This window comes from Pezoporus wallicus, unplaced genomic scaffold (assembly GCF_028554395.1).
Source record: "Pezoporus wallicus isolate ANWC-B61680 ecotype Strahan unplaced genomic scaffold, APGP_CSIRO_Pwel_v1 contig_3486, whole genome shotgun sequence".
In the NCBI taxonomy this organism is placed as follows: domain Eukaryota; kingdom Metazoa; phylum Chordata; class Aves; order Psittaciformes; family Psittacidae; genus Pezoporus; species Pezoporus wallicus.
The window spans coordinates 1,552,842-1,577,588 of record NW_026642292.1 but is presented as its reverse complement, the minus strand read 5'-3'; the positions used below and the strand labels follow the sequence as shown (position 1 = coordinate 1,577,588).

Here is a 24,747-nt window from a genome sequence, read left to right as displayed (position 1 = left end):
AAATAATTCATATATATATTCAAAAAGAATGTAATGATGAAATAAATTATATATACCATATATGCACCACTTCAAATGGAAACATATCTGAGTAGGTGCTAGGTAGGCAATCACTTAACTAATCAAATTTGAAAGTAATGCATGGCCCACAAACTGAAATTTATATTTTCAAGTGAGACAGATCAGTGAATTATATTTTTACTGGCAGAAATACACAAGCAGACAAACCTCATGCTATATTTTAAAATAAGACAACAAATGTACCACATCATAGTGAAAATTCTTCCCTTAACTTGCTAAATTAGCAACTAGCATGGGTCTGAGTATCCTACCTAGATATAGCAGCCAGGCATTTAAAAACAGACTGCCTAGATATTTCAGTGACAGATATGTATGAAACTTGCTCATGTTCCAAGGCTCTCAGATTCAAATGAGAATAAAACAGAAACCATTAGCCACAGGTGGCATAGCACAGAGCCAAGGAACAAGTATCAACGACGCATTAAAACATCCAGATGGCTCAGAGTTTATGGCTCAAGTTTATGTTTGTCTAGAAGGATCAGAGATAAAAAACATGCAAAAAGAGAATTTTCATAAACCCTTTTGATTGCCAGTCTACCCCACTTTCATTGAAAATCCACCAGCCTGTTGCACTTCACAGTATGTACAGTGGGAGGCAAAGAAACCCCAAGTATCCAGTTGCACGAAGAAAAAAACAAAATGTTTCCTAGCCTATTCAAGTTACTAGCTTAAGATATAACTATAGTTACTGTCTCATTACAGACTGTGGGTTCAAAATGTTCTATAAAAACGTTTACCTAAAGCATGCAAAGCATGAACACACAGACTCATTGCACCAAAATCCGGGAAGCCAAGCACAAGAAACAGTAAAGACATCCAGGACATCCAAAAGCCCATTTTTAAGAATGATACTTGATCTTGTTTTAGAAAATGGATGCATAAATGCAAACAGTACAAGGTAATGGCGTCTTTATGTTCAAAATGAAGCACTGAAGAATCTTAAAATAGCTTTAGTTTACATAGCACATGTATTTTGTTAAAGCAATACATACGTATGTGTCAGTAGCCCTAGAAAGATGAGAATATTTTTTCTCATTTCTAATCAGAAACACATTTGTATCAGAAATACAGAAGAAACTGAAGATGTATGATTTGCATGAAATTCTGTTTGCTAATTTGAATTTTTTAATTTGCAGTAATTGCTGTTTAAACTGTGTATACTGGTGTATTGAAACACTAAGTTAAAAGGTACATAAAAACGTAGAGACAGTAATTCTTATCCGCCTACACGGAGCGCATACAGACTATGGAATCAAAATAATAATCTAAATTTAGATGTTAAAGATAAAAACATTTATATGACAAGATTTCTTTATGGTGAGTATACAACTAGATATCATCCTGGTTAATAATCACCCTGTGATTTTAATATTAGTGCAGCACACATATAAAGTTTGCATATCATAAAAAAGACAGACAAAGACAAGACAGACAAGAGAAAGACAAGCATATATATCCTCATGCACAGTTAGATCCTGAAAACATATAATTTATAACTGACATTTAGGAAAATCTTTCTCATAAGACAGTAAAATACTGACAGGTAGTGGTCAGTTATGGGCACTGCACTTTCCTTAAAAATAGTAACTATTAATATTTAAAATGCACAAAATTTCTTAATTAAAGCAATTACTGACTAAAAACAAAAGTCAAATTTAACTTTGTGTGATTTGAAATGTATTAACAGGCAAACTAATGAAAAAGTCGTCTCATTAAATAGCCACAAAATTTAAATAGCATTTCTCTGTAAATCATTCAGGCCATAATAAATGACAGGGTTTCAGAACTCAGTCCAAACCCTACCTTCCAGTCATGTTACTCAGGAAACATCTTGGAGAAATAATATAGGACGATAATAGAACATTACATCCATGCAATGATCACCAGAAGACTGATGTTGCTGACAGAGTTAACAGTCCATTTAACTCAAAACTCAAATTATAAAGGACAAGAAACAGAACAACAAACTAAAAAGCACTTAAAAATTATGTAGAAACATGCTTCATCCAGAGAACAATTGAAGGAAAATATTTACTTTATTCTCACTAGGGTCTACAAAGTACACAAAAAAAACTCAAGAGCATTCTTTCTAAAATACATTCTTTTTTACATCAACTTAAGCTACAGACACACACACCATGCCCTAAGATCATTTGTATCTTATAAAGACTACTTCTCGATACAGTCCTCAGTACATTCATTTCTTCCATGCAGCACCAGCTACGAATGTATGTTGTGTGGAAAAAGATTGTTTCAGCCAGGATTAGCTCTGAACCTTGACTCGGCCAAACTCCTAAGAGTAAAAGTTTATCAAGAAGACTAATAGATGTTGAAATTTCCCACAAACTGAGAATAAGGACTATGTTTTGAACAGTGGTGTCAAAAAAGTATTTTAAATAGAAATCTAGGGGCTCCTCAGGAAAAATAATTTACAAATATATGCACAGAACAAAACAGAACTTTCAGAAGAAAAGATTAAAACATCTTCATCTACACCTGGACAGCTTAGGGGAATGAAAGGTCAGGAATGTACTCAGTATTTCATATTCATTAGGCATTACATTTAAAAGATGAGCTTCTAGGAGAAGAGGTATACATCTTGAGGGCTCATGATCACATAGCCAATCATATGAAAGTCTTTGAAAGAAAACTCGAATTCAATTGAGTGAATTCAAACACGTTTCAAAGGCAACCATGGCGGTGTCACTGTATCTTTACAGAAAAAGTTGTTATCCATTAAAAAAAAAGACTGTTCCAGTCTGCAGACAACACTACAACATGACACCAACTCATTTCATTAAGCAGATCTCTACCAGATGGAAGGCACAAAGAATCTAGAAATGAATGAAGGCATATTAAAGAGCAATGAAAACTATAATAAAGCACTCTAGTTCTTTTCACTCACTAGGACATCAATACAGAGAAAAATGAATCATAGAACCATAGAATAGTTAGGGTTGGAAGGACCTTAAGATCATCTAGTTCCAACCCCCCTGCCATGGGCAGGGACACCTCACACTAAACCATCTCACCCAAGGCTCTGTCCAACCTGGCCTCGAACACCACCAGGGATGGAGCATTCACAACTTCATTGGGCAACCCATTCCAGTACCCCCATATCTGAAGGGGGCCTATAGGGATGCTGGGGAGGGACTCTTCATTAGGGACTGTAGTGATAGGACAAGGGGTAATGGATTAAAACTTAAACAGGGGAAGTTTAGATTGGATATAAGGAGGAAATTCTTTCCTGTTAGGGTGGTGAGGCACTGGAATAGGCTGCCCAGGGAGGTTGTGAATGCTCCAGCCCTGGCAGTGTTCAAGGCCAGGTTGGACGAAGCCTTGGGTGAGATGGTTTAGTGTGAGGTGTCCCTGCCCATGGCAGGGGGGTTGGAACTAGATGATTTTAAGGTCCTTTCCAACCCTAACTATTCTATGATTCTTTCTGAAATACTAGCAGAAGCACTATGAGCATTTTGATAAACATTGTTTTCTATATGTACCAAAAGAGCATCATAGAATCATAGAATCATAGAATCGTATCTTATCTTCTTAAATATGACCGCTCAGTAGTCTCTAGCGTTACACGAAAGACATCAGTCTAAACTGAAGTTCCTCAATATCACTGCACAGTGCAAAACAACTGCCTTTCAAAAAGTATGTATGCCATTGCTAGTATTAAAAGTAAAAAACATGGAATCACACATTTCTTCTTAACTCTATTACATAATTAGAGATAAAATTGCAAATCATATCTTAAGGGAGGCAAAATAAAAAGTAACTCCCAGTTGAGACACAGATTTTCCTAATAGCAGTAACATCAGAAACAGAGATGTATTTTTTGTACGTTTCCCAAAGCGAGCAGAAAAAAAGGCTACTAGCTGTCTCCAATTTTAATTCATAATATTGACATGTGTATTTGTCTCCTAAACAATATTTTATGCTTCATCAGATACATCAGATCAAACAGTATACTACATCAGATACTGTTTGAAAAGCAATGAAAAGCTGTCTGGCCACTGCAGCACATTTGATTGCTTGTTGAGATAAGTTAAAAATAAACTGCTCACCGCAAGCAAAGTTTATATTTTAGAAAACAAAATGTTTCAATTGAGACAACCCAGCTAATGACTTGCTTTTGTTTGGAGTTTGAGGAAAGGCGCGAGGCATGGGTTATTTTGAAGAATGTTTGTGCCAGTTGCAAAAAAGATCTAAACATAGACAAGACATTATCATGAAGAACACAGACTGTACGTGTTATCATCTGGTTTCTAAAACAAGTGGAGCTGGATGGATGCAGTTTAAAATTAAGTGTCAAAGATACAAGTACTTTTACCAATTTGACAGGTACAGGCTCACAAATGTAGCAGGATCCTAACTCACCCCTGAATACACAGGAAGTTTTCATTTGCATACCTCTTGCAATTGAAGAGACATATGTCCCAGTTGGTCCTGGTGCCTTTCTACAACTTGTCTTTTAGTATGCATTTCTTGTTCTATCTCTTGAAGTCTTCTCTCTACCCGCTCCAATACCTTCAAAAGGAAAAAAAAAAAAACAAAACCAAAAACATCCTGAAGGAAATTAGTGTGTCCTTTACCACATGTTAAGATAACAATGGCAAAAAAAGGTAAATAGAGTACAGGGCAGAAAGAAGAAATTTTTATTCTTAAAATTTTTATTTTATTAAATAAAATTTAGATGGTGTAGAAAATACCCAGAGTTATAGCAAAAATTACTCAAGGAGGGAACTGACCTGCTATCTTACTAGCAATATCATCCTTTAGCTATATGTATATTTTTCTCTACAGTGGCGGTTCTACTCAAATGCTAAATATCTCAACATCTAGCTTGGTGCAGTCTAACCTGAAGCTGCAATACAAAAATCTTATCTTCTCCAGGCCTGATTAACCCCTGGAGAATCATTTCCTTCACATCTCCAGTCTACGACCACACAGACCAGTGTTTGCCTTTCATAATCTGAAATTTGTGAGTGAAAAGTAGACAAGAGCTGTCACAGCACAAAATAATTACATCACTTTAAGACTTTTTCCCAATATGTTGTGAATACAAAGGAATACAGATAACAGTAGTTATTTGTTAAAGCAATTTGGATTATAAACACAGTAATTCAACCTTACACTACAACACCAGCACGAGTTTATTTTGCATTTCATGCTGCTAGCAGACAGCACCCTCTTGTGGGCAGCAAGTTAAATTTATATCGCTGAAGATTAGCTAGGAAAATATTTATGTATCATTTCCTCCCTACTTTAAAACTACTCATTTTAAACAACTACTAGAAAGAAATACCTCTTTTTATCTAAATACCATTCGGTAATGTGGATTTAAAACACTTTTCAACTACTAGTTCCTGATGTATGTAGAGGGGAACAAGTTCTGATCTGTACTTTCACCATTACGCATACCTCCACTAGCACTAGGCATAAGCACAGAAAATTTTAACATGAGCAACATAGTTGTGTATTAACAGAAAGGTTACATTTGTGGTCTGGGCTGCATGAGTACATCGGGTTTAAAGAATGGAATGGTTTTGCTTTACAACAGAATACATCCATTTGAAAACATTTCTTGTTTGTGAAGCTAGATGAATCGTCAACAAAAAATCTGGAATTCTGTATTTTCTCTTAAAAACCTCAGGAGAAGCTCAAAAAATGTACAGCAACAAACCGCATTCTTTCGTATAAGTTATGAAAAGCTCTGCAGCCATAATCCAGAATAATAACTTACTAAAAACTAATGTACAAAAATAAGGACCACATCACAACATTTGTATTTGTTTTGAAAACTACTCCTCAATGTTACTTCTGTAATTTAGAAAATACTCCTGCTAAGAGAAACAATGATACTATGTAGCTGGAACAGAAAATAGCACTTTGGCATTAAACTTTTTACATCTTTGCTGAAAACTGGGAAATAGCTGTCATTCTTTTCTCCATATATCTCTAAAAGAAAGTTACGTTTTTACATTTTAAAAAAATCTTGGCTACATGTTTCTGAAGGCAGAGGTTTCTCAGCCCTCTCACATATCTTTCAAGTGAAGTTAAGCAAGAGAGCACTACAGCTATAAAGAAAATGTGTAATTTAGATTAGAGAGAACATCCAAAAGTAACATCACCCCCAAAGAAAACATTCAAGAGGAGATCAGTAACTTCCTCACTGACACAGGTCTAGCTCACCACACACTCAGTCAAGTGACATGACATGAGGCAGCACTAGACAAGATTCATTGCAAGTTGTCACTGATGCAGAATGAATAAGAAAGTAACTTTTTTACTAACTACAAGATATCAAGTGATTTGTCTTGCCTCTAACTTTCACCTCCCTCCAGAATACAACCTTTATCTTATTTCTAACAAGGTACTGAAAAAGATGCATTCATTAAATTTGTCAGGCGCATGGAGATTTCAGACTTACAGACATCACCCTTAGGAAAACAAACAAACAAACAAAAAAAAATGTTAAACCCCTGTTCTATCCTCTAAGCCACTTCCAGGACTGGATACAGGATTTCAGTTCTGTTTTCCAACATACCTGAAGCATCTCTATACTGCATCACCTAGACTATTAACAAAAATTTCAGAGAAAACCAGATGAAGAGTAGCACCACATAAAATTCACTTCACTAACAGTTCATGAACTAGTTTTATCACATTTTACCGAAAAGCTTACTAGAACAGTATATGAAATTCTTTCTAAAAAAAAAAAAAACTATGCATGAAGACACAGAAAAACAGTGTTTCATTCATGTAAATTACTTCTATGATACAAATATAATTTTTCTTGATAAATCTGTGTTGTCTGATGTATCCTCCTGGATGTTTATTTTTTCCAGAACTTCAACTGTAATCAATCTATTTTATCCTTTCCAAGGTCTGTCAATTTTGAATATTCCAGGAACATTTTTTCTAACTCATAGTTAGAAAAAAGTTGTTCATGAATATTCCAAAATAGAAGATATTTGGATATTTGCCCACTTTCATTTCCTCAAAAGACTGAAGACTTTTCTGCATGTAATCAGTCATTTATTGCTAGGGTGGTGAGGGACTGAAATGGGTTGCCCAGGGAGGTTGTGAATGCTCCATCCCCGGTGGTGTTCGAGGCCAGGTTGGCACAAAGCCTTGGGTGAGATGGTTTAGTGTGAGGTGTCCCTGCCCATGGCAGAGAGGTTGGAACTAGATGATCTTAAGGTCCTTTCCAAACCTAACTATTCTATGATTTTATGATTCTAAGGTAGAGCTTGGCATACAGAATGGTTGACTATTAAAGAAAGTTGGTTTAGGATACAGGAACAGGTACCACACTGATTAACATTTCTTCAGAAGGAAAAGTATTTTCTAGTAGACAAATGCTTACTAATATTTAATATTTAATATTTAATATAAATATTAAATTAGCATTAATCCTGAAAAAGAGGATTAAACAAAAGGCAGTCTCCTAAACACTACTTTTAGCCTACTTTATAAAGAATAATACTAGTTATATCAGTTGTCTTTCGATCTCCTTCATGTCTTTTAATGAATTTATTTCAAGTCACAACTGCAGGGTATGTAGATCACTTCCACTGTCTATCCTCCATTCTTCAACATTTTTCTTAGAAGCCGCTTTATATTTATGCAACTCTCTTCTAGAGACCAAGCCTTACTCTAAGAGGTTTAATATTTTTGCTCCTGTAGTGATGCCAAATATAAGTTTGCTTAGTCATTGTTACAAAGTGCACAGATTAAAAATCATGCACTGGACTCTCTTTTACAGTTTTGTGGGGCCTTTTTGTTGTCTTTTTTTCCTGGAATCTTTCTGCTAACTTGCTGCACAAAGCAGTGAAAGCACCACTCAATACAGTTCCCCCAACATAACATTTACTCAGTCTACACTGGTGTAGACATGATCTCCCACAAGAAACATATTTCTTGGGGGAAATATGGGGGAATATGTGGGAAATATGTGGGAAACATATTTCCTGCTTTTGTAGCCTCTTTGACCTTCCTCAGTTTGTCACAGGCTCTGTGACACACAACAACTGGGATAAAAAGAAGGAAAAAAAACCAAAACAACTAGAAGCAATTAAGTGTCAACTCATTAATTAGCACACGCAGAAGAAACCCTAAAATTCACTTCCTTTGTTCCAAAAGACTCTATCTCAGGCCATTTCTACCATCACAGTATGTATCTTGTCCTCTGGATCTTACCAAAAGCCTTGGTGTAGACAAGCAATTCACTGAAGAACAGCACAAAGAGTACAGAGGTTCTACTTAAAATGAAACACTAGCACTGAATTACTGCACTGACATTGCTGTAGCAGCAAAATCTATGAAAGTTCCCCCACCACCAATTAAATACAAATAGCAGAATGCCCTGTTTAAAACCAGGGTGACGTTTCAGTCACACAGCTAAATATAATCTTGTGGAAGATGCTGGATGCTTTATCTACAAAAGCAGCATCCTACTTCTTGAGTTTCTTTCCTGTTTTTCAGCCCTCCACTGTTATTTCTAGTGCACAAGTCCTGATGACTGAAATCTATTCCAACAGATTTTTGTTGCCTTTCTCGTTTTGATCTATTTTCTCATCAATGCAGACTTGAAACAGAAGTATCACAAAAATAGCAAAGTTCTTTCACACGTCACTTCAAATACTGTTAAACTTTTCCCTCAGGGCAAAGATGTGTGACATACATTTCACAAGTCACCTGTGAAGTGCCACTATATTAGATTTTCTGAAGGACAGTTACTTATCTGACAATAATCCTGGCTTTCCAAGGTATCACAGCCAACACAAACCTCATGTGAAAGCCATTTCACTTGACATTGCTGTCTTTATTCTCGTACACAGCCTACACTAACCTTCCAATGGCACCATTTCGATTAAGTAGATACTTAAAGGTTAATGCCATTAGAAGGTTAGTGTAGCATCTCAATTAAGCATCTACTTAATTTGAACAAATCTGTGCTTCGGTGCAGTTGCTTTTTATGCATAAAGATCAGCTTTTTGTACTATTTGGGATGTGCTTCTATACCAGGAGATTGCAACAAAGTATCAAAGATGGCTATCTTATGTAACTATAAAGTAAATAAACATTCTTTCAATTGTTTATAACTCTATGCGAACATTCCCCTACCAAACATCCAAACTCTTAAAGGAAATAAGGAATCTCACAAAACATTTAGGTAAGAGATTTTGATGGAGTCGTAGAACCTGCAATCTTTATGTCAAAAGCAGACAGATTCTCAAGGGCAAGGCCATGGAGAGTGCTTAAGTATCCAACTATGCCTGTGTTATCACCTCAGATGTCCTATAGGGTGGAAACAGCTCCCTTTAAAGGTAAAATTAATATGCATTGATTGTGTTGTGTGGCTTGAAGTATTCAGATTCAGCATCAAAAATACTTTAAGAATTGTAACGTCTAATTAAAATAAATTCTGAACTAGCAACTCAGAACAACTGCAGTGACTAGACCTTTATCACCCCACATACTTATATAGAGAGACAATTTGCAAACATCACTGAATATACTGAACATTATAGCTGTAAGAATTTAGATATATGTCCCTAGGGAAATGAAGACCTAAAAGACCCGAATTGAAAATAATGTTTCTGCCATGAACTCATTCAGTCAAGATATCAAGAATCAATTTGACAATTTATTGCCAAGAATCATATAGTAGAATATAAATATGATGGCAGTATTGGAGGAGATTTAAAAAAAAAAAAAAAAAAAAGGCAAACAAGACCAAACAACTCCAAAGCAAAAAGATAAAGACACTAAGGACAAAAGTTCCTGCACAAATTTGCATGAGGAAGTCATGAGAAAAAAAAAAATAAAACAACAGAAAAGTAGTGTCTCCTACCCAGCTCACTTTCACAAATGAGTAATCATTCAGAATTAAATTATGTCATTAGAAGAATTCCTAAACACAGAAAGGTACTAAAGGATCTCAAAAATGTACAATAACAGATCACAGTTTCTTCATGCACTCTAAGGAGGAACCAATGATCAAAATTAAAAAGCAGCTTTCCCCAAGATTATGAATTTTGAAACAGAAAATTTCACTATATACACACTTGTAAAGCACTTGCTTTTACTTTAAACAAGCACCTGGAATATAAAATCTGTCTATCTTGCTGATTTCATTATGTAAAGGTAGCATTTTGATAACCCATAGTAGCCTAGATAAGACCATGTTCAGATATATGTACCAATGTGTGGCACTGATTACCAGGACAGAAACCAAACTAGAAGTTCATGTCCTGTTTATATAACTAAAAAAAAATCACCTTTTCATGTGAGTCACACTCACCGTTTCTTGTCTTTGGGACTCAGTAAGCTTTCCAGACAATTCTTCTACAGTTTTTCTTAATTCAGCTTCAGTGCTTCATAGAAAAATATAGGTAAGAAAATACTCTTACAAAAACTAAATATCAACTATGATAATTTTAAGCAGAAAAACTCCCAGATCTTTAAGCTACTTCAATTTCTTCTACAGCCTCTAAATTCCTAGCATAGAGACCAGCCTCAATTAAAAAAGTCATGATAAAAAGTATTTGCATTTCTCAAGTGAAGATAAAGAGCATCTAGGTTGAAAGGCTGTCAACAACTATAAAATTATGAACAGGTCTACAGAGTGCTTTCGAATAGCAGTTCCTACTAGGAATTAGCAGACCAATTCCCGTTATTGCTATTAGACAAAGCACCACATGTTGAGACAGTACATACTTCAGAAAAGCATTATGGCCTGCATAAGAGCTTGTTCACAAGAGACTCCAGTACCAAGAATAAACAAGGAACAAATCTATAATAAAAGAAATTCCCGAGTCCTTGTTGGTTTGTCCATATATCTAGAAGGGGAGGAAAGCCACATATCCTATACAAATCAGAATTGATGGGTCTTATCTACATTTATAAATACTGCACAAGATGATGGGAAACAAGCAGTATGTAATACTGCTTTCATCTAAATCTTGTGTAATCCCCTGCTCTTCACAAAATTATTTTTTTAAATACAGAAGAATAAAGTTTAAGCATTATTTAAAAGCATAACAATTATGTTCCACACTATTCTTCATATGGAGTTATATTCTCTTCATACCGATTTCTTCTTGAAAACTCCCGACTGATGTCATCTCCTAGGCGAAGTTGTTCACTGCTGAGATCTCGAAGAGACTGGTGGAAAGAATGCAGCTGTAAATCAAAGTACACAAATTAAGCCAAGGCTTATGAACCCTTGTATCTGTGATATTCCTAAAATACATATATACCCTTTTAAAATAAAGCAGATAAAAATAGCCTACAATATATCAACACCACAAAATTCCATGAATTGCATGTCTCTATTTCAAACAACCCTTCACAACACTTGCTCTCTGACATTTAATATTCAGTACATTATTTGCTAAACCAAGCTTCCCAACTATGGGGTTTTCTTCTATCATTCACAGCTTGGTCATTTTGGTTACCTGACACTGCACCATCTTTTCAACCTAAGGCAAAGCAAGATGAAAGATCAGAACAGGTGAAGTCAGGAGAGACATGTTTCCTTCTAATAAATGCTAGCGTAAGTGAAACAAAGTTCTGCCCAGCTATACATATTGCTATAAAAAGATGGAAGTGACCAAGCAGAACACTACAATGTATTCAGGAGCTACCAGAACAATGAGGAAAGATATTTTACCTTGCCCAAGACTTTACATACTCTAGAATGCTTTTCCAGAGCTTGGGCTGGGGTAGGGAGGGAAGGCAAACAGAAAACCTCCAACAAAAAAAAAAAAAAAAACCACCACATCTATTTTCCTCTCTAATACCTCTCATCTTCCCCAATCAGCAGGCCTCCAATTTATAGTTAAACCTTTTAAGTAAGCAAATTTCTATACTTCATGGGATAAAAACAGACAGTTAATCCATCCTAATCCAACCTACTGCTGCCAACGGCTTAGTAGCCATGATCATCATTGTAAAAAATCCTAGTTTATAATAGCCCCTTTTTCTATGACCAAGACTTAAACCTACATCTTCCACAGCCCAGCTGACTGCCATCAACATTCAGATACAGGCACTATCATCTCACCTGTGCAACTAACCAGAAATTTCAACCTGACCCAAGAGACTTTGAAAACCACAGCACATTTTCAGAACCTATCAGCCTAAGAAGGAAACTCAGATGTGTTAGAAGCACATTCAGCTGGAAAATTACCTGTGCTAGAAGCAGTCAGAATGTGAATAAAGGGACTGTGGTTACAGAAAGAAGAAAAAGTCACAGCTTTAGTTAAACAACAATGCTTCCTCTCTGCCTCAGTTGTTACTTATGGTCATAATCAATTATTAGCTCTGCTTCACCATTCCTTAAAGCACTATACTCTTCTTACAAAAATAGCTAATGATCTAGTAAAGCCATATTCACCCACTGAAGAACAAGAATAAGGAATAAACTGGTAATAATCATCAAAACAGGAAAACTGAGCTATTTGCTTACTTAGTTGTTTAATAGAATCCCACCCAACTTAGTTTCACCTGCAGATTTACTGAGAGTGTACTCAATGCCCTCATTCAGCTCATCAATAAAAATATTAACAACATTGGCCCCAATACTGAGCCCTGACGGACACCTAGAAACTAGAAATTCCGTATGCATTGCAGGAACTGCCTTGAACAAATTTTTTAAAGATATTTATAGAATATTTAGAAGTAGTCTAGAATAGGTTGAATATTTTCAGAAGCTTAGGAGGAAAGATTTCTGTATAACATTATTTCCTTCCAAGGATAAAGTTCCACAGTAACCCTGGGGGATGAATGAATGAAGGGAGCAGCAGACTGAAAGGAACAATGAAACAGGGTTAAACAGAAGTATAGGAATTTCTGTGGCACTCAAGACTTCCAAAAAAGTCAACGTACTGTCGTTAAGTCTAAAATTACTTGGAAGTTGAGACTGGTTTAATAAAGTCAACATGAACATCTCACCATCAGCTGCTTTAATATTAGTCATTATACATTTCTCCTGGACAAATTAGTCCACAGAAAGAGATTCACTCAAGTAGGTCTATCTGCTGAAAGCTCCGCTCTATATGTAAGATATAGAAAGTCTATGATCTTATCCATTAAAGTAACTAATTTCTTTTTTCTGAAGAGTCTGCAAGTAGACACAAGTTGAGGGGTATGAAAATTACCAGTACCATACACATCCTCTCCTCCTCGCATCATCTGCCTGAAGTATGGGGTCAAATTATCCCACTCACAGATCAGACCTAGAATTAAGATGGAGAACTAGCTGGTTCAAAAATCAATCCAGGCAATCCTGAAGTAAACAGCAAAAGCACTAAGATCTTCTGCCATTTACCAAAGCAGAACAGTCCCCTTTATAGCCACACTGGATTTCAACATGTACATGAACGTTAATCACATATTCAGAAATTATTTTTATTTCTCATATGTAGTTTAAAAAGTACAATTATTTTCATACATTTCTTTTGATATCATTACCATCCGCATCTTTTTCTCTATAATGATTTGCATGAAACTGACATGACTGACAGACACAAGAAAATGTATGTCAGGTAACACTGAAAGCACATTTCATAACTGAAACATTCTTAGCTGCATCATCAGAATAACCTTATTTGATGGGAAAAACAAAGAGCCCGGTGACCACATGTTGCCTGTTTGGGAGGCAACTCCCATTAGTGCTTTGTACCTGGTCAAAATTATCTGCCTCATTGACAAATCGAACACTTGCAGATCTAGACCTTCGATGTTTATTGCCCTGTGAGTCTCCATAATCCCTGAGAGGAGAAGTAGGCAGGAAGTGGCGGTTCCCTTTATGAGATAGGAGATAAAAAAAAAGAAGTAGGAAAACAAAACTTTGTATGGGAAGTTTTTCATTTTGCTTTATCAAAAAGTGCGTTTCACCTTGCCAATATACTTATAAGCCACATCACAGACAAAACTCCTACTAAATTTACATAAAATGCACAGGCATACTTATATATCCTTTACCTCTTCTCAGGATTCTTCTTCAAGTATTTCTGAAATACATGTATGTGATGGTAAGAAGGAGGTTTTCTTTGTTCCTCCGAGGAATAAATAGGGTTTTTCCTCTAATTTTATTTGCCCAAGCAATAGCTTTTGCTCTACTTTTTTCTATCTATTATAGCTTCAAACTACAGTACTACACAGCTTTTACAGAAGCTTTCTACTAAAAGACATTAAATTTACTAACATTATTTTTAGTAAATTTACTAAATTTACTACAATTCTGGGAGGAATGCAGCCCCCAAATACACTTTGTTCTAAAATATAATGAATTTTCAGAGAGATGTACAAGAAAAAAGCTACTTTTCTGTAGGTTATACATTTGTACAGTTCTTCCTTTTCCGCTGAGCCTTACATAATTTCATCCACACATCCATAATCTTATGCATTTAAAATTTAACTTCCCTTTTGCTGTGAAGTAAGCTTCAGAATCTGCAATATCTTTTGGATTTAGCTTTAACTTATATGTGTCTACAACTCTCATTACCATGCATATGATACATCATGCAGGGGACAAGCAATTTTCTCTACTGAAAGAATCATTAGATCTCTTGGGATACCAGCAGAAAAGACTATGTAATAGAAAGCTGCAAGAATTTACCCAACCAGCAGCTGCATAAGGTCCTGCAAATTTCTAAACCCAATTTCTTTGAAGTAATCAATGACAACTTTTCACACCACTATCTTTATATTTTTAATTTCTTCTTTCCATACAACAACTATATGACATAATTTAAGCACACTCAAGCACCTTAAGTATTTTACCTGACACTCCTCCTCCATCTAGATCACTAGGATATAAGCTTGAGAGAGAAGCACTTCTCATTTCAGAGTTCCGGGTTAATCGTTGGCTCCTTAATTGACCTATAGATTGTTCCAGTGTTTCTTTTAACTGCAGAGAAATTGCAATTTACTGAAATATGAGCACAGACTGATGAAAAAAATGCATGTAAAATATTATTTTTCAAAGAAGTAATTAAGAGAATCAAAACTATTTTTAAGCCAGGAATTAATAACAGCTTTTCTTCATTATCTTGTATGTGATATTCCTATAACTATAGCAAAACACTTTTACAACACTGGCGGCTTCAGATATCAAGTTTCTTACAACAGTGGTGCAACACACCAGGAAAACTCAAAAGAAAAAAAAAGTCTTCTACAACCAAACTAAGACCTATTTGCCAGCTCTGCAAAATCCAGAAAATAACTTCAAAGAAATTCTTTTCATTGGCATTTTTCTATCAGCTCCATCTGTAATCAATGTGACATATAGCTGTCAAATTTCACTAAGAAGCTTTATATCAAGCCCCACTTTTACGAGCTATACTTCAAGAAAAGGGCAGCCATCTCAAACTTTAAAGTTCAGAACGAACTATATTCCTAAACAAGTTCCCCATTTTTTCTTACTTTCTAAAATTACATTTGCTAATTTTGGTTCTCAGCCACTTGCTTTTGACACGTTTATTTGACAATCCACAAAACATCTATTTCTAAAGGGTTGCCTTTCCTTTCCCTAACAGAAGCTTGTACACAAGGGTTAAATTCCTGCTTTATTCTCGCAGAAATATACACAATGTCGGATCTCCCTCTAGGTGGTACAAAAAGGTGCCTAACATTTTGGTCCTTCCTTAATATCATAGAATCATAGAATAGTTAGGGCTGGAAAGGACCTTAATATCATCCAGTTCCAACACCCCTGCACACCTCACACTAAACCATGTTACCCAAGGCTCTGTCCAACCTGGCCTTGAACACTGACAGGGATGGAGCATTCACAACCTCCCTGGGCAACTCATTCCAGTGCCTCACCATACTCACAGTACAGAATTTCTTCCTTATATCCAATCTAAACTTCCCCTGTTTAAGTTTTAACCCCTACCCCTTGTCCAATCACTACAGTCCCTAATGAAGAGTCCCTCTCCAGCATCCTCACAGGCCCCCTTCAGATACTGGAAGGCTGCTATGAGGTCTCCACGCAGCCTTCTCTTCTCCAGGCTGAACAGCCCCAACTTTCTCAGCCTGTCTTCATATGGGAGGTGCTCCAGTCCCCTCATCATCCTCGTGGCCCTTCTCTGGACTTGTTCCAACAGTTCCATGTCCTTTTATGTTGAGGACACCAGAACTGTACCCAATACTCCAAGTGAGGTGTCATGAGAGCAGAGTAGAGAGGCAGGATCACCTCCTTCGACCTGCTGGTCACTCTCCTTTTGATGCAGCCCAGGATACGGTTGGCTTTCTGGGCTGCGAGCAGACGCTGCTGGCTCATGCTCATTTTCTCATCAACCAACACCCCCAAGTCCTTTTCCCCAGTGCTGCTCTGAATCTCTTCTCTGCCCAACCTGTAGCTGTGCCTGGGATTGCTCTGACCCAGGTGTAGGACCTTGCACTTGGCATGGTTAATATTTATATATATATATATATATATATATATATATATATATATATATATATAAAAAATTAAAAGAGACGTATGGTGAGGCACTGGAATGGGTTGCCCAGTGAGGCTGTGAATGCTCCATCCCTGTCAGTGTTCAAGGCCAGGTTGGACAGAGCCTTGGGTAACATGGTTTAGTGTGAGGTGTGCAGGGGTGTTGGAACTATATATATATATATATATATATATATATAATTGTGTATATTTCTGCGAGAATAAAGCAGGAATTTAACCCTTGTGTACAAGCTTCTGTTAGGGAAAGGAAAGGCAACCCTTTAGAAATAGATGTTTTGTGGATTGTCAAATATCAGTGCCATCAGAAAAAAAAATAGATAACCACAAAGGAAACATATCTCTCAAGGGCTAATTACTTTCAAAACTCTCCAAAACAGTGAAGTCAGCAGGAAAATAACATTGCTCTAGAACAGAGCACGTATGGAAAGTACAATGTTCCCACCACTAGAGTACTAGCAATAGCAAAAATGAAATAAATTTCTGAACAGCAAGTCTTCCTGACCCTGTAAATTATGTAGCAAGTTTTGCATTGATTCACATCAGACACTGAGCACCTCAAAGTGGGATAGTGAGACTAATTTATAAATTAGAATGTAAAATAGCTCCACAGCAGCCCAACAGCCACCAATTCATAAATGTAAATATGCTATACAATGGTCTGAAGAAGTCTTTTTAAAGGAAAAGATTACAAAGAATTCAAGGATTAGACATTACAATCAGCACAACTAACAGAACCTAAACATACTCCCCATTTGGAGCAGATTATTCTTAGATAAACAATCTTGTTTAATATGGTAGAAGTGCTGGACCAACTATTACTGTGAAAAAAAAAAAAAAAACAACACATCACCATCCAAATGAGAAATTTATTCAAGTTTTTCTTAAATAATTATTATATAGAGAAAATAGATTCACTGCTTACTCACCCCAGCTGCTTCTTCCCACATATCAAGTACATAAGACAACTGAGTGGAAACTTTGCTTCAAAAAGGGAACAGGAACTCAGAGAAATATGCTATCTTTACTAATTTTACTAAGAAGACTGAATTTACTTTATTATTTAAAGCTCAAGCAGGAGACGGTTAGTGTCTCTAGATTTCTCCTTGAGCCATAATCAAAAGCCACCTTGCACTGACTAAGAAGAATGGACATTAAGTCAAAACCAAATGCAAGCGATGTCTTGCTCACCTTGATGTTTCCCAATAGAACATCTTTTTAGAGTAACAATCTTGAACTACCAGTTCCAGTACCAGTATTTGTTAAAAACTGAGAAGCTTAAATGGCTCTACCACTCACCAGAAATTCCACAAATTCAGTACCTAAGCAGAGCATATAAAGACATACATAGCATTCAAACAGAAGGAAAAAAAATACTTTTAAGGCATATAATATCCCAGATTACTTCGATGCGAACTTGTGCATACCGATTTTGAAAGCAAGCTGTCTGAAGAAACAAGTCTTTTCCACATATTTGCTTTTATTCCTCTTTCTCTCTACCCTCACATGCAAAATATTCCTACATTTCACATGTATCTGTTCCAAGTTCCACCTGCTCACCTGCTACAGTTTGTTTACAACTAAGTTACAAACCTCTCTTGCCCTACCAACACTAATTTGTTTTACTTTCTCTGTCTAGACATTTGTATTTAAGCTTGTAGAAGACTGCTATTTATGAGAATTTCACCCCTTCTGCAATTTAGATAAAGTTGGTCAAGAGATTCAGAAGCTTTTGTAGAATGCCAGGAAAAAATACTTCACCAGTATGATCACAATGTAATTTCCTGCTGTAATATAGCTTTTATATTATCAATTATTCATGCAAAAGAAACACATTCCCTAATACTCTGTTTCAGCTATACACCTTGTACATGGTAGCATATCATAATAATCTATTTGGTGCTTAGAAACCAGAAAAGTAACGAAACTACAAAATCTGCCAGGTTCATTATGTCACATATTAATATAGTTTGATTTAGATCACTCAAATAAATATGCAAACTTTCTATCTACCTAATTCTTGATATAGTCTGTCCATTATTAACAAGTTTCCAGCTATGAACGCTATTAGCAGAAAAGATTTAAGAAGTCAAGATAAACTGAAGATTACTCACAGTTGCTATCACTTCAGTTTGTTCCTTGTTGTATTCTCTGTATTGTCCCAGCAAATGGTCAACATGTCTTAGATTTCTGTTGGTATCCTTTAAAAAAGTTTGAGGAAGAAAAGTCAAACCAGAAACTTCCCCTATTCAAACACTGCTGTTGCCCCTATTATTATTGTTTTATCAGTGTAAAATGCTAATACAAGTGCTTTTTAAAGGGTCTAAGCATTCAAAATCCTGTTCAAGTAACCAGAATATGAAGATGTTGTCTCTACATTGGAGAGACAACAATTTGATAGATGGAGCACTCAGTAGATAAAGAACAGGCTGGACGGCTGCACACACAGAGTTGTGATCAATGACTCAATGTCCTGCTGAAGACCAGTAACGAGTGGTGTCCCTCAGGGATCGGTGTTGGGACCGGTCATGTTCAACATCTTTGTTGCTAACATGGACAGTGGGATTGAGTGTGCCCTCAGCTGAACGGTGTTTGCCAAAGACACCAAGCTGCGTGGTTCGGTTGATATGCGGGAGGGAAGGAATGACATCCAGAGTGACCTCGACATGCTTATGAGGCAGCCTGATGCTAACCTTATGAAGTTTTACCATGTCAAGTGCAAGGTCCTACACCTGGGTCGGAGCTATCCCAGGCACAGCTACAGGCTGGGCAAAGAAGAGATTCAGAGCAGCCCTGCGGAGAAGGATCTGGGGGTGTTGGTCAACGAGAAACTTAACATGAGCCAGCAGTGTGCGCTTCCAGCCCAGAAAGCCAACCATAGCCTGGGCTGCATCAAAAGGAGCGTGACCAGCAGGTTGAAGGAGGTGATCCTCCCCTCTACTCTGCTCTCATGACACTTCACTTGGCGTATTGGGTACAGTTCTGGTGTCCTCAACATAAAAAAGACATGGAACTGTTGGAACAAGTCCAGAGAAGGGCCACAAGGATGATCAGGGGACTGGAGCACCTCCCATATGAAGACAGGCTGAGAAAGTTGGGGCTGTTCAGCCTGGAGAAGACAAGGCTGCATGGAGACCTCATAGCAGCCTTCCAGTATCTGAAGGGGGCTTATAAGGATGCTGGGGAGGAACTCTTCATTAGGGACTGTAGTGATAGGACAAGGGGTAGGGGTTAAAACTTAAACAGGGGAAATTTAGATTGGATATAAGGAAGAAATTCTTTACTGTGAGGGTCGTGAGGCACTGGAATGGGCTGCCCAAGGCAGTTGTGAATGCTCTATCCCTGTCCCTCCAACCAAGGCCAGGTTGGACAGAGCCTTGGGTGAGATGGTTTAGTGTGAGGTGTCCCTGCCCACGGCAGGGGGGCTGGAGCTAGATGATCTTGGGGTCCTTTTCAACTCTTAACTACTCTATGATTCTATGATAGAGCATGGCAAAGGGAATGAGAAAAAATAAATAAATAAAAAACACAAACTCAGAAAAAGGTCACTATCATTTACAGTACAACAGTAAGGCCACAGCTTCAAACTGAAGTTTTTATAAGTTTCACTCACTCTAGGTATTCAGAACTGTCAGCTGGAGAGGAATGGCAATGACTTCTGAAGCAGTAAATGGCATCAAGATAACTAAATGTCTCCTTCCACTTGCAGTACAGATTCACATATTTCCTCCAGTGTCTCCACTGAAGCAGCAGGAATTAGATGAATGCTTTTTCCTACTTAGGTATGGATCTCTTGCAAGTTTATAAATACTGCTTCTTATTGTGATGTTCCACACATAGAAAATATTTTAATTGTAAGCTCTATCATGAGGGAATTAACTGCCTACATATGTACTTTTTCATGAACTGGGCAATTTTAAACAGTGCAAGACAACAAAGATGGGGCTGGAATTTTCTGCTACAAAACATAATGCCTTTTTTGAGAATCTGACAAATTTTATTTGGCATTATTCACTTGGCAAATTTTATAAACAGTATTCCCGAACAGGTGACTACTTCTAACAATGCTATTACTGTCTTAAATAACAGCTTTATATAAGTGCAACAAACCACATATTTCAGCTCAAAGGCAATATAAAAAAATTCCCTAAAACCTTTCTGGTTTGCACAGAAAGCAATGTTTCCCATCACTACAGTATTTTTCACAACTTCAGAAATGAAAATTTGACCCTTATGTTACAGAAATGCAAACTCTATAAAATACTTTAAAACCATATTTTGTAAACAACCTGTAATGTGCTTGCTAAAGTATGGATCTTCTCTGTAACTTCTTCCGCCCCATAGTTCCGAGCTCTGCTGTGGGATGCTCTCAAAGGTGGCCGCCTTCCTATTCGAGCCCTAAAAAAGTTGTCTGAATCACTAGATGAATCTGCCATTAGTATCTTGAAACCTAGATAGGAAGACCAGAAAAAGTTATGAATGCTGAAACCAGATTTTAACTGAACGGTCTCTGACTTACACGATATTCCCAAAGCAACTTCATACAGTCGGACCACATTTACACTAGCCTTTCTGGTTCAAGTCAGCAGCATGTACTTTTGAAGCAGATCTTCCAACTGTTCCTCAGTTATTATGTTTGTTCACACCATCAAGCAGTGCCAAGATGCAAGAGGCAGAGCCAATTAGGACAGAAATAAATCAAAAGATGCAGTCTCACTATTTCTAAGTTCAGTACCCAGATAAGACCATAGCCCAAAGCAAATTCTCCCCCCAAACTTACACTGGGGACATCAGAGTTTTATTAATTGTTCTGGTCTGCAGAAGCACTCCCCTTTACCTCACACTACTTGCTACAGAATGGCCAGGGCCAACTAAGACAAATAGCCCCAAGTAACTAAATATCTGAAGCAAATCTAAGAACTTAATGAATCTTAATGACTCAAGAATTAGAGATATTATGGAACTTAATGAATCTTAATGACTCAAGAATTAGAGATATTATGGAAAAAGGCAAATGCTGCTCCTTAAAAAGCAGGGAAAGAAAACTGCGAAGTTATAGACTAATCAACACAAATATGCAGGAAAAATAAAACAGACTAAGAAAAAAAAGGCAATGTTTCCGCTGATATCAAATCAATGGATATGGCAATAAGGAACCAAATTTGTTAAACAGTTAGACAAGTATGACAACTTGTAATATCAGAAAAAGGGATAGATACTGATAGAAATTATGGAAAAGCAGGAGCTGAGTTATTTTCTGAAAACATCATTCTGAGAAGTATATTAACCATGACAGCCCAAACTACTGAAAAGCTATGACACTGGAGAAAACAAAAGGGAAATGAAGATTCACAAAAGAAAATATTAATGGTTTTGTTTTCAGCTGTCCAAAAATAGGCTCAGTAAGATACTTAGTAGCCAAAGCACTGAAGAAAGGCTCATAAACAAGGTAAAAAATGAAAGGAAACACTAGACACAGAAAGACATTTTGTCTGAAGAAAACTTCCTATTTACAGTTGAGTAGCATTCCTCTTTGTTCTTACGAGCAACATAAGAGAAACCACAAGCACTTTTAAGTTGAAGTCTTGTTTTGTAGACAGCAACATCCTCATTTTTAAAGGAATTATAAAAATTTCATTTTACATTTTTAAAAAATCATAATATATGTAGAAATTTGTACAAATACTCTATATGCACATATGTCTATTAATTTAAATTAAAAAGTGCCTATTATCACTTTTTACAAAAATCTAGATTGATTTCAGCACTTGATCATACAATCTACTTGACAGTGAGAGTCATTTGTCTTTTACTAGTTCAGTGTACCCAAACAGATTATAACTTATAATTTCTTGCACTCAGAAAAAACACTAGTACCCAGTATTTTCCTTCACTGTAGGAAAGGGAACATTTCAGTTTCACTCTGGACTGTCTTGTTAAGATATACTCAGGGTAAAGCAAACAAGTACAAGTGACAGTCTCAGCTTCAAGTTCTCCAGCTTGAGTAAACAAAAGATAAACTGAGTATAGACAACCTGATTACTTCAAGTGTTTTTATTTGTTTAGCTCCACGCAGACAAATCTATCACCAGGTAACTAACTCAGAGTTAAAGGCATATTTGAAGTCTTACTGATAAGACTAAGCATGACAAAAACATTCAATAGCCATTCTAGAACTGGAAGGTCCTTGCCTTAAGAGCTTCCAATTGAGCTAGGAGAAGTTTTCAAAAACCAGGAAGGTGGTCCGACAGGGTGACAGTTCACCATCGTGCTAGCAGGCACCGGTCCTACAGTTTATTGTCAATTTGTGACACCGCGTTCCCAGCCCTCTTCGGCATCACGACACAGAAAACAGTTCCTTCATACTATAGACCAACCAACCAACCAACTCCCTCTGCAAGTCCTCCCTACGCCGTGCACGTATCGAACTTCACTAACACCTGACCTCATCTCTGAGGGCCTCCGGAATCTCTTGCCCCAGACAGGTCAGTGAAAGCCCCAGGGGCAGCTGGACAAGCCCAGGACAACGCTGGACACGCTGACGGCCGCGTCTCCGTCAGGCCCACGGGCTGCAACCCCGCGGCTGGCAGGCCCTGAGCCTCCCGCCGCGGCTCCCGGCTGCCGCGGCTCCCAGGGCCGCTCACCTCCGCACCCTACCAGCCCCCAGCGGCAGCGCAGCACGTTTCCGCAGCCGCTCGAGCCGCAGCCCCCGACTCAACCCTCCCCACACCCCCAGCCCTCACCACACAGCAGCTACAGGAGATAGCGACAGCTCCCCGAGGCGAAGCTGACCATTTCCCTGAGCACGACCAAGGGCTCCACATACCGCCTCACTTCGCCGCCATGGCAACTTGAACTAGCCGCCCTGCCACCAACTGCCAGCACCTCTTTCCGGGCGCCAGGCCCCCCTCCCCGCAAGGCTCTGTGGGACAGGTAGTCCACTAGCGACGGCCCTGACATGGGAAAGAAGGCGCGGAGGACTTAAAATCCCAAAAGACTTTGCGGTAGGGACGCTGGCCGAGCCAGTGGCGCTCTGCCGCAGGAGCCGTAACGGAAGCCAGGCCCCGCCCTGCGGGGTGGTTTTCGGTCTGTCGAAGGCCGTGTTCGGGATGTGGGAGGTGGCTCCCGGGAGCTGGTGTTTGTAAACGTTTTTAAAAGGTAAACGTTTACAAAATACGTAGGCGTTTTACACAAACTGCAGCTAAGCAGGCGTGAAAAGCAGAAACAAAAGCTATTGCTCTGGCAAAGCAGGTGTGTACATGAGGAGAGTAGGCACCTGGCTGATCCTGCTGAGAAAAGGTGTGAAGTTACTTAGAATCGTAGAATCAGCTAGGTTGGAAAAGACCTTTAAGATCATCAAGTCATTACCCCAGGACTGCCAAGTCTACCACTAAACCATGTCACTGCCTCTACACCGTTTCTGAACACTTCCAGGAGTGGTTATTCCACCACATCTATGTGCAGCCTTTTACAATGTCTGATCACCCTCTCTGTAGTTTTCCACTGGAGCAGGAAAACCTGAGGGAAATCTGAAGAAAGGAAGAACTCGCTTGGTGGAAGAGGATCTGTTTAGAGTACTTAAATAAGCTTAACATATATAAGTCCATGGGCCCTGGTGGGATGCACCCATGCATGTTGAGGGAGCTACTAATATGCTGTGGGAAACTAAGATGATTAAAGGACTGACGCATCTCTCCCATGTGGAAAAGTAAATGCAGCTGGGGCCCTCTAGCCTGGAGAAGAGAAGGCTTGGGGGATCTCATCAATGTGTACGAATACGTGAAGGTACAAAAAAGGTAGTGTCCAGTGACTGGACAAGAGGCAATGGGCATAAATTGAACAGGAATTTCTGTCTGACCATAAGGACACACTTTTTAATTGTGAGGGGGACCAAACGGTGGCACAGGTTGCACAAAGAGATTGTGGAATCTCCATCCTTGGGAACAGAGAAAAGCCATATGGACAGTCCTAGGCAACAGAATTTAGGTGACCCTGCTTGAGCAGTGGCCAGTTGACCTCCAGGGGTCAATCTCAAGCATTCTGTGATTCTGTAATCCTTTCTTGTCACAAACACACTGCCTGGAAGAAGCTTTCATAGCTCTTACCTTAACTATTTGCAAGTTCAAAGGATAGTTTCATGTTAGCATTCTCTCTGAGCTCTCTTAGAAATGACAACCTCAGACTTT

General features: G+C 37.9%; 1 protein-coding gene across 13 annotated transcripts in view; it reads right to left on the bottom strand.

Moving 5' to 3' along the window:
- The window catches only part of CEP128 (centrosomal protein 128), a 140,147-nt gene extending 116,655 nt beyond the window's left edge, over positions 1 to 23,492 (bottom strand). For 5 of the 13 annotated variants that reach the window (XM_057428434.1, XM_057428432.1, XM_057428440.1 and 2 more), the window contains exons 1-9: positions 23,305 to 23,491; positions 20,851 to 21,011; positions 18,676 to 18,762; positions 14,881 to 15,007; positions 13,778 to 13,899; positions 12,868 to 12,900; positions 11,183 to 11,274; positions 10,394 to 10,466; positions 4,495 to 4,611 (exon numbers count right to left, since the gene is read on the bottom strand). In XM_057428434.1, the coding sequence (XP_057284417.1) occupies positions 4,495 to 4,611; positions 10,394 to 10,466; positions 11,183 to 11,274; positions 12,868 to 12,900; positions 13,778 to 13,899; positions 14,881 to 15,007; positions 18,676 to 18,762; positions 20,851 to 20,997 (798 nt within the window). In that variant the 5' untranslated portion in view covers positions 20,998 to 21,011; positions 23,305 to 23,491. Of the gene's footprint in view, positions 1 to 4,494; positions 4,612 to 10,393; positions 10,467 to 11,182; positions 11,275 to 12,867; positions 12,901 to 13,777; positions 13,900 to 14,880; positions 15,008 to 18,675; positions 18,763 to 20,850; positions 21,012 to 23,304 lie in introns of those variants that run through there. The other 8 variants (XM_057428443.1, XM_057428444.1, XM_057428445.1 and 5 more) reach the window with 5 other exon arrangements.
- Between the last annotated feature and the right edge of the window lie 1,255 nt (positions 23,493 to 24,747).